The 11,026-nt window shown below is 41.6% G+C and overlaps 1 protein-coding gene across 1 annotated transcript in view; it reads right to left on the minus strand.

Annotated features, from left to right (window-relative positions):
* Positions 1-953: 953 nt before the first annotated feature.
* Positions 954-11,026, minus strand: part of LOC104856042 (natural cytotoxicity triggering receptor 3 ligand 1-like) — a 12,253-nt gene continuing 2,180 nt past the window's right edge. The window contains exons 3-6 of the mRNA XM_033763915.1: positions 6,964-7,311; positions 3,079-3,396; positions 1,815-1,980; positions 954-1,031 (exon numbers count right to left, since the gene is read on the minus strand). Of these exons, the coding sequence (XP_033619806.1) occupies positions 1,913-1,980; positions 3,079-3,396; positions 6,964-7,311 (734 nt within the window). The 3' untranslated portion in view covers positions 954-1,031; positions 1,815-1,912. The remainder of the gene's footprint in view (positions 1,032-1,814; positions 1,981-3,078; positions 3,397-6,963; positions 7,312-11,026) is intronic.

An 11,026-nucleotide genomic window follows, 5' to 3' on the forward strand; every position in this document is an offset into this window, starting at 1 on the left:
GGGTGTTTGACTGCTTGCTTGTTTTGAGACAGAGTCTTACTCGTAGTAGTTGAGGCTGGCCTTGAACTCAGTGATAAATCTTGCCTCAGCCCCCCAAGTGCTAGATTATAGCATGTGCCACTGATATAGGCCACCAAGTAATCCAAATAAGCAAAATAATCCAAAAGGGAAGTATTATAACTCCCAACCTGCTCAATATCTGACATGCAAGTTTGTGCTCTCTAAAATTGAAGGATTAATTCTAGGGCAGAAGAATGAATTCAGGGGCAGTGCAGTGGAGAGGGATAGAAGCGGGACTCTTAAGTCCATACAGTAGTCAAGGCAGATATATGGACATTATCAGATGACTTGGGGTTGACAAGATGCTGTACTTTGCAGTTGTTATCTCGATGTTGGGAACATCCCATCCTGTGCTCTGTGTTGTATCTTCTCTGAGAGAGCATGGCTTGTGTCGGGCAGAGATAACACCTTCATCTCAGAGATAACACCTGCATCGGCTGCCTTCTTTATTGTGGTATTTTTGTATCTTGTCAAACTGTAGCTTGGAATTAAACAGCATATTCATTAACCACTTCATGACTAGGTCAAGACTGACATATTTCTTTTGTCTTTACAGTTGGCTCTGTCAGCTCTGCTGACCACAGCTACACTTGCCTAAGGAGAGATGAATGGCTGTCACTTCACCTAGGATGGTGTGGCCCTGCTTCCTGTACTGCACATCCTCCAGCTGACCAGCCTGGATTCATCCTTCTCTCATGTCAGAGGCACCAAAGACAGCAAAGGAAGCCATGAGAGGCCTCTCATGGGCTAAACTGGGAACTGGCCTGGAGTCACTTTCTTGATGGAACAAGGCACATGTTTGAGCTCAAGGTCAATGTACCACTCAGGACTGGGGGGCACTGCAAAGCTATGGGGCAACAGATGTGGATGTAGACACACATGAAGGATTGGAGTCATATGTGTAAACTACCGAAGTATTCAGGACCGTGGTTTCTTCTGTACCTTCATCGCTGGATGTTGCATAACAGCACCTGCATATGAGAATCAGAGAAAGAAAAGATATATGAAAACAATCACAAATATCACAAGAAACATGCAAAAACCACTTTACATCTTGTTTTCTCATTGGCTTAGCTCCAACCAGGAGAGTAATTTCCATGAATCAGTTGACCAATGTGAGTTGAGCAGGTTTTTTCTTAACAAACTTAATTTTCCATTGTACAGATTTCGCCTTGCCAGGCCCATAAATAACTAGGAAGAAATGTATCATCTAGAACCATTTTAACCAACACATTCATCTGGGTCTCTTGGGTCTGTAAAGCTAATGTTGTGTCACTTGCTATTTGGGCCACAATCAAGGATTTAGTATAGAAACATAAACTAAGGTTAGAAGAATCTTGGCTAAGGCAGTGAATGCTGGTAGTGAGTTATTCCACTGAAGTATGAAGTAAACATGAGCAATGATGGGAGTGAATTCTCTTCTCTCAGCGGCGGTTTCTCTGTGTGTGAGAACAATGCAGCTACACATAGTTCAAAGCCCAGGTCTAAGTTCATATGATTAGGTTCAATCAACACAGACACTTGTATAGTGTGGAGACAGAGGAAGTCCACACTGCCTCTCCCGAGTCATAAACCAAGATATGGTGATCCCATGGCAAAGTTCTTTCCCAACACATCAGAAAGAACCAACCCCATACTCACAACACACCACTACCAACCCTCAGAACTCCCTGACCTTATCCATTGACCATGATCCTGAGGTCTTAGAGCCATGTCCAAAACAAAGGATAACACTTTCTTTCAGAGCCCCTTACCTTTTCCTAATTTTAAAAACGGGGATTAGATTTTGCTGAGTGGTTCCACCGTCTTCCTTACAAGCACATTTCCAAGTTGTCAGTACCAAAAACAAAATTTAAAAAATCAGTGCAAAATACCAAATGAATCTTTTATCAACCAAAGAGAGATGAATCCTCTCAGCTTCTGCAGAGAGACAGAAGAACAGTAAGAAGAAACCTTTAGCAAGGGCCTAAGGTGCATTACACAATTGCTGCTAGCACCTGTTCACTTTATGTCATGTTCCTGTCAAGAGATCCAACAACCAACTCGGCACCCAGATCTTGGCATCACCATTCCTAATTATACACATCTCCCACATCTGAGTACAGTAAGTCTCCAATTTATGAACATTCACGTTGTAAACTTTCACATATACAAATGGACCTTACATTATGAACATTCATAGATGTGAACAAATCATGGGTCTGAAGTAGCTCATGCGTCTGCTGGACATTACCACAGCTGTGCTGTTGTGCGCTTACTGTCCAGTGCAACACACAGCCCAGCCTTTGTTTCAAGGACAATTCACTTCTCCTTTTAGGATCACCCAAGGTCCATCTGACTTAGCCCATTCACATTCCCCAGGCCTCCCAGCTGTCTCAGAAATATTCATTTAACCAACAGAGTCCTCCCTACCCAACACCAGAGACATGGGTAACCAACATATGAGCCAAAAAAAACCCAGGAAGAGGAAGATTTTACAAGAAATCTGTTCTCTAAGAATTGGGTATATCCGCAGAGAGCTGTGAGCATCTATAGGATCACCCCTACTGTGTCCTCTGTCTTGGGACAAAGCCTATTAAGGTAATTTGGCCTCTACCAGACAGCAGTTTATGTGGGGCCTGACTAAAAGGGGTGCTAATCCTTTGCCCTGACAGATCCTTACCATCAGGGGACAAAGGCAAGACCCTGTTTCTTTCCTTAGAAGCTGACAAGCTTCCCACTCCAAGCTACAAGAACTATCCAGAAACCTGAAGCTGCCATGAACCAACAAGTAGCCCTGTTTCCACCTGATGACTACCACCCCTTTCTAGCTACCATGCCATCTGCCTGGCACAGGGACTGAACTAAGACTGCTCCTCTGGGGCTGAGCTGAGTCAGACCACAGCTTGTTTCCTTAGCTCAAGCTTAGTCTTTACCCCCATTAAACACTAGCAAAGACTCGAGACTGTCCAGGAACTGAACAGTTCAATTATATGCCTAGAGGTGAAGAGTGGAGGAAATGGGCAAGAAGAAACTTACCTATCACAGGCAGTGTGAAGTTCACCTTCTGGGAGATGCTCAAAGATGGGTACTCCACCACACACTGGTAGATGGTCCCATTGTCTTCCAGACAGGCATTGAGTTTCAAGTAGCTGGTGATGCTAAATACACCATCCTCATTCTTAACGGTGGGACCAGTAACGTTGTCCTTGGAAATCCTTTGGCTCTGGGGAGCCTTCTGGGTCCACTTCACCCATGTTATGCTTATGGATTCTGGGGAGAACCCACTTGACTGACACACAAGGTGTGTGCCATTACTTTTCACTATGGGTTTTTTCAATGTGATGGCTAGTTTAGCTGCCAAGGAAGAGAAGTCATAGAGTTTGGCTCCAAACCAACTAATTTTTTCTCCCCTTGCCTCATGGTAACTAGCTTCTGCCACACCTACACATCAGCATCACTTCTACTGTAACCAGGCAAGAAAGAAAACATAGGCATCTGCTCTTTCAAAGATAGAGATTTGGAGACAGGTGATGCTAAAACCATGCCCAGCAATAAACTGAAGATCTGCTGAGTTGCCTTAGCTGACTGGGAATTCTTAAAGAGTGGGTAGAAACTAGCTGATGCCCAGCCCGATGTTTGACTCAGGGAAAGACTTCAGGAACAGTGAATGAATTGAATGGGACTCTGCTTAAGTTAGGCAGCCTTGGGCAGGCAATTTAGCTCAGTGATGCCACTGCCTGCCTCACAAGCATAAGCCCCCCCACCCCAAAAGCTAGTCTAAGCAGGTTCCACTGCCAGTGTGACGTTGCCATGCTGTGACCTTAATTCTCATGATAATTTTGGAAAGAGTTACTTCAACTATTGTATGCCAGATACTGGTCAGAATACACAGAAAGCCTTCTGTTGTTGCAAAGACTTCTTCTCCTGAGCATTCTTAGCTGCATGTGACACATCCAAGTTAAATGCACATTAAATTCCTATTGCAGGTGGGTGTAGCGATAGGAACTTGGGTCCAGTCATTTAAATGTAATAAAAATGGTTAAAGCATCTCCTGGCAACTATGACAAACAGATCAAAAGAACAGAACAGAAAGCCAGAAATAGAACAACATAAATATATTCAATTCATCTTTGATGAAGAAAGGTAATTAGAGGAGAAGGAATAGTCTTTACATGGAATGGTACTGGAACAGCTGCACAATAATCATATGCAACAAATGCACATGGAATTTACAACGAGATCCTACACTTTTTACAAAAGTTAATTCATTCGGGTCACAGACCTCAATAAAACCAAAATTAAATGACTAAAAAAATAAATCAATGGCGGAAAACAAAAACAAAAACAAACCAGGTGTGTTGGCGAACACCTGTGATCCCAGCACTCAGGAGGATGAGGCAGGAAGATCACTGAGAGTTTGAGGCTAGCCTGAGCTACATGAGTTCAAGTTTGGCCTGAACTACACAGTGAGACCCTGTCTCAAAAAACAAAAACAAAAACAAAAACAAAACAAAAATCTCCTATGAAAAAGTACAAATGAATCATGGACATACTCCATTCCAAAGGGAAAGGAGCATAACTCCATAAGAGGGGGCCATACATAGTGACTTCCTCTTAAAGAGCACAGCAAAGAAGCAGTGAGGAAGAGTAACTTAACAGTGAAAGAGCCAGACAAAAACTACTGCACCGAGGTGATCAAAGTCAACATCAGCCATCATAGATTATGTGATTTGACATGATGCAATGCAAACATCCTTTAGCTCTGTGCTCACCCTCCAAAACCCAAAGCCCTAGTCACATTATAAGAGCAGCAATCAAATCCACAAAGAGAATGGCATCCTATAAAAACTTGACCAGTACTTCCCAAAATTGTCAAGGACATCAAAAACAAGGAAAGTCTAGAAACTGTCACAGCCAAAAAGAGGCATGCTAATTAAAAGTATGTGGTATTCTAGGGGATTTAGCTCAGTGGCACCACTCCTGTCTTGCAAGCTCAAGGTCCTGAGTTCAATCCCCAGTACTGGGAAAAATAAGTATGTGGTATTCTAGATGGAATCTTGGAACAGAAAAAGGATATTAGGTAAAAACAAAGGAAATCTGAATAAATTATGGACTTTAACAGTAACCTATCAATACTGGTTTATTAATTAAATCAAATGCATCATACTAAGGCAAGCTGTTAGTGATAGGATAAATGCTGCACAGTGCTAGGAGTAAATGAGAACCTGTTAGACTATCTTGTAAGTCTAGTCACTTTTCTTTCATTAAATTTATTGGTACTTTTTAGGTATACAGTACAGTTACATTCATCATTGGGATCTTGAATCTTTACCTGATGCATCTTGGTTCTTATTTTTTCCCCATTCCCCTGTCCTCCCTTCACCCCTACCACCCTTCCCTATTTACAAAGACTTCGTTTCCATTTTGTCCTTTTCTCATATTTTTTCTTTTCCCTTCTCTTTCCCCTATCCGCCCCACTTCCCCTATTCCTTTAGCCCTTTTATTCCTATTTCACATTATCAATTATAAATTTGAACCTTATTTACACTTTAAGTTTTCCATGCCAGAGAAAACTATTCAGTGTTCACACTATTCATTTTTTTTAAGACACTGTTATTTCAGGCTTTCTGTAATCTGCAGAATCAATGAATTTTTCTAACTGCTATACCTCCACACTCCTATATTAACATGTACAAAATGATCAAAGTTCTACATATAATTAAGAAGGTTTCAAAATGCTGCTCTTTTGATATGAACTCTGTCTCCCTAAAATTCATATGTCCTCCCCAGAGTTCCTGGTATCACTGAATGTGAACAGTTGAAGATAAATTCTTAAAGAGCTAATAAAATTAAAAGGAGATTATCAAGGTGGGTCCTAATCTATTGTAACTGGTGTGTCTTTTCAAGAAAAGAGACTCAGGAAGGACAGACAGAAAAGATCATGAGGAAAAACCAACAGAAGGTCAAGAAGAGAGGAAACAAGAAATCAACCCTGCTGACACTTTGATCTCAGACTTCTAGTCTCCAGAATTGTAAGGAAATAAACAGCTGTGGTTAACCACCCTGTCAGTGCTGCTTTGCTATGGTAGCCATAGCACACTAATAAACCACGAAGCTCACTCACATACCAAATTCTTTTATAACAGAGGAAAGAGAAGCTCAAAGAGCTTTTTGTTTGAAGCCTAGATGAGAACCTACCTACACTGCAATAGGCAAACAGCTGGATATTTTCACCTTTATCAGTGAGCTAATACTCAGCAACTTGTTTGGTTTATCTTGTACATCTGTGCTTATTGTTTATACTTTTGCTTTATTTTGAAAGAGAATCTCTCTAAGTTGCCCAGGTTGCCCTCAAATTTGATTCTCCAGCCTCAATCTCCCAGGTAACTGGGATTAAAAGGCATGCACCACCATAACTTCTTTTACTCATATCTTATTATGAAGCAGGTAGGAGTTATGAGCCCATTTTGTACATGGGAAAATTCAGTTTTAAAGATATTAAACAACAGGCCACTTACAGGTTAGAAGAAGCAAAGCTAAAACAGGATTCAGGTGAGCCCAGTCAGAACCCAGCACCTCTCTCCTTTACCAGTAACCTGTTACTTCCTCAGTAACATCGACTGCTCATACAAAAGGTGAATTGTATAACTGCTAACACTATCATTTACTGGGCATTTACAGGAACTGACCATTATGCTCAGCATTTCATCTGCATTTGTCTAAAATCTTACCTATGATACTCTTTAGTAGAGCACCCAAGTTCAGAGTGACTCATAACTGGCTCAAGGTTTTCATCAAAGTGTTTATCGAAGCCCAGGAAGGGAGCCCACATCTGGGTTAGACCCACACACCAACCCAAATGCATCCCCACCCAAGAACCAGCACCATGGCAACTGCAGGGCACTGCCCTCAGGTATTTACCGAGAACTTCCAACAAGACCCATCCTTTTGCCTTCTGAGGGGTGACCGTCAGCTCACACCGGTATTCGCCTGCATCCCCCAGCCCGACCCCAGGCAGCTGGAGGGAGGCGTCACCCCTCTTCAGCTTCTGTGCAGACACCATGGCCCCACGTCGGAATGCCTTTTGCTGATCTCCATAAAGCTCAAACACCTTGATTTCTGCTTCAGACACCAGATCCTTCCGATACCAGGTAACACCCATAATCCTGGTGTCCAGGCTGGGGCAGCCAGGGATTTGGCAGGAGAGTGTCACATTGCCATTCACGTATGCTATCTGAGACCTTCCTGGCATCTCCACTGACAGAGAACCTGTGAAAACAACACAATTCCATTACGGGGATCCTTGGTACTTTCTCCCACAATTACGTAATAAATCCCTCTTGGGCTAAGTGGGAGAGGACTCAGTACACAGGCTCTTAGTTCACAGCCTTCGTGCATCCCCATAAGATCCCTCTTTGTTCTTTGTCAAGATTACTTTGGCTGTTGGGGTCCCTTGTAATTCCATACGAACCTCAGAATCAGCTTATCAATTTCTACCAAGTGACCAGCTGAGACTGACAGGAACTGCACTGAATCTGTTGGTTAATCTGGGAGTACCGCCATCTTGATGAGGTTAACAATTCCATCTATGAACACTTTTGTGGCATGTGCTATGGACTCAATGTTCTTGTCCTCCCAAAACTTATCTATTGAGGCCTAATTCCCAAAGGGATGGTGTTTGGAGGCAGGGCCTCTGGGAAGGGAGTAGGTCCTAAGGTTAGAGCCCCCTGCACCGGATTAGTGCCCAGGAACAGGAGATGCAGAAAGATCTCCCACTCTGACATGAGACACAGCAAGAGGTGTCCTGCAAACCAGGAAGGGGCCCTCACCACAGACTCAATCAGCAGGCACCTTCACCTCAGGCTTCTCAGCCTTCAGAGCAGTGAGAAACGAATCTGTTTAAGACATCCAATCTGTGGAGTTTGCTATGGCAGCCTGACAGGAGAGATAGGACATTTTTTGTTCATTCATTTAGATCTTAAATTTCTTTTGACAATGTTTTATATGTTTCATATATTTCAATGTTTTCTAGGTACCCATCATGGGTCACTAACTGACATGGGCATGAGAACTGTCATTAGCCAGTTTCATCATTGTGTGAACATCGATGTGAGAACTTCAAACCTAAATGGATGGGTCAGCCACTGCAGCTGTGGCATCTCTGTGGCTTCTTGGTACTGGAAATCCAACTCGGGTCCTTGTGCTTTCGAGGCAGGTGGCAAAACCACTGAGCTAAATCCCCAGCTCACTGTGGCTTCTGGATGACATTGAGAGACATGGAGACACAAGCTCACAAAGCTACTGCCTGCATCACATTTTATGGGACACTTTTTATACTGTACAAAAAGTACACTCTAAAATGATTCAAAAGGTAGTACAGAAAATAAGTGTCATTTATTCTCATTATTACATGGTATACAAAACTATATGTGGTGTACTTTCATACAACTAGAAGCACAATAGTTTTGTTTATATCCATAGAAGTATTTTTCACAATCAGAATGTTATCATTTTCAGTAGAACCTAATCCTAATCATTATAAATGAATTTTAAAAATGAGCTCCTTTCACCTAAACCAGAGGTTTAAATCACGGTTCCAATCATTAAATCTCTGAAAAGCTACCACCTGACTAGACATGCAATGTGATGTGATGTGTCTGAAGGCAACAGTAAGTTAGAGAAATAGATTTGGACCCATTATAAGCATGGCATTTCTACAAATGGAATGGGACATTTCAGGTTACCCCACAACAAACATTTCTGCAGCCCTGGTCAAGCTATAAGGGATTCAGAAGAGAGTAAAGCACGGTCCTGAGCCTCCAGCATCTCATTCTAGACCAGTGTTGCTATGTTTCAGGGCCCCCGTTCTTAAAAGTTCAATTCACTAAAAACTGATAGTTTAGAAAATATAAGTAAATTATTAGAAAAATGAAATCAGAAGATAGCGTATGCTCCAAAGTTTCATCATCAATGTCAGCAGGCATAAAAACTTTTCAATATTGATACAGATCTTCACTGTCACAAGTAAGATCTATTTCTGGGGTAGCCTCCTCACCACTGGTAACAACCCTGCGTGGATCAGCACCAATCACAGTCCATACCTTGAGAAACACTGGTGTGTACTGTGGGCTGTGCCCTCTGTGAATTACTCCATATATATGGAACAACTTTCAGGCTATGCCTGGCCTACTTTATAAAGCAACAATTGGCTTCATTTTGAGTGTAAATGCTTAGACAGAAGGACCCAGTTGTCTGTGCAAACAGAAAACCACCAGGTGTTAGACATGCAAACTCATGAAAAAGAACACCCCAGCTGCACAGCACACTCATAAGGCAAAAACTGATGAAGGCATTTAATCATGCTTATAAAAATGATCACCTGTAAACTTAATCTGCTTCAGTCAAGGGCAAATCCACACTTGATCTATCAAAGCCAGTTCTGGAAGTTCTCTTTCGCCAGTCTTTAGTTGCACCTTTGTAGCTCCCTCGATGTCCTGAATTGATTCCAAATATTTACCCTTCAAGGTCATTTTCAATTTGGGGAAGAGCCAGCAGTTGCATGGTGCTAGGCCAGGTAAAGAAGGAGAATGAGAACACACGATGTGTTTGACTAGCCTCCTTCTCTGTTGGATGGCACTTGGCAGCAGCATTCACTGTATTTTTCATTCCACCTCTAAAGACACTCATAAAAGAAGACTTCCAGAACTGCTTCAGAAAGTGGCAAAAAGGATGGGGTAAGTGTATTTGAAGCAAGGTGGTGTATTTTATCAGAATAATGGCAATGTCTTTACTGCAGTTGTAAAATATTCATCTTATAATCTGATCACACCTCATAGTATTATGTAATGTGTGACTTGAGTGTTAGATGTTAGTAAGATGGTAATAAAAGAACCTGGCTTATGGCTATCAAGTAAAATCTAGGCTAATTCAGAAGATAAACCTGTTGAACTAGATTTAGGTAGCTAATTTGTTATCTAATAAAATCTGGTATCGTGGAAAAATAATGTATCTAGAATATTTTCTTGGCAGAGCTCACTCACAGCAACTAGTTTAGACAAATGAACTGAGAGCCATTCTATAAAACAAATGGCCTAGACTTTTTCCTTTCAGTACTGAGGACTGAACGCAGGTATCTGTGGATGCTGGGCAAATGCTCTACCATCTAGATATATTACTTTGACGCAGGGTCTCACTGAGGTGTCCAGACTATCCCTCAACTTCCTATCCTTCTGCCTCGGCCTCCTAACTAGCTAGGATTATAGGTGTTTTCCACCATTCCTACTTATGTAGTCTGTATTCTTAAAAAATGTCAATATAAGAAAAGGCAGACTGAGGAGCTATTCCAGATTAAAGGAAATTAAAAGACATGACAACTAAATGAAAAGCACCATCTTTGATTAAATCCTGGGTGATAAAAAAAGCAGCATTTTAGACAGCAAAATTTATATATGGGTCATACGTTAAATCAATAGTATCATAACAGTCATAACAATCATGACAGTATCATAACAATCATAATTTTCTGAATTTGATACATCGATACCTTGGTTCACAAACTTAACTCTTTCCATAATTCTGGTCCCAGAATTCATTCCAGAACTCTGGTTGCAATCGACTTCAATGCTGTGACCCAAATCGTGAAAAGAATTAAATTTGTGAACCAACACACCACTGTATAAGAAATGTTCACTCACATACTCCTGATAAAGGATAAACCCTTTAACATAACACTGAAATGTTTCCATGCCAAAAGAATTGCACAAAGAACCAGGCATGGTTATGCACATCTGTAAAAATAGTACCCTGGGAAGCTGAGGAAGGTTTCCAAGTTCAGGCCTAGCCTGGGCAACTTAGTGAGTACGAATCTGTCTCACAATAAAAAATTAAAAAGAAGCCAGGGATTTAGCTAAGCGGTTCGGTGGCCTGCCTTGCAAGCACAAGGACCAGAGTTCAATCCCCGGTACAAAAAAAAAAAAAAAAAAAA

The sequence above is a fragment of the Fukomys damarensis genome, unplaced genomic scaffold (assembly GCF_012274545.1).
Source record: "Fukomys damarensis isolate Sample0158 unplaced genomic scaffold, DMR_v1.0_HiC HiC_scaffold_16, whole genome shotgun sequence".
NCBI lineage: Eukaryota > Metazoa > Chordata > Mammalia > Rodentia > Bathyergidae > Fukomys > Fukomys damarensis.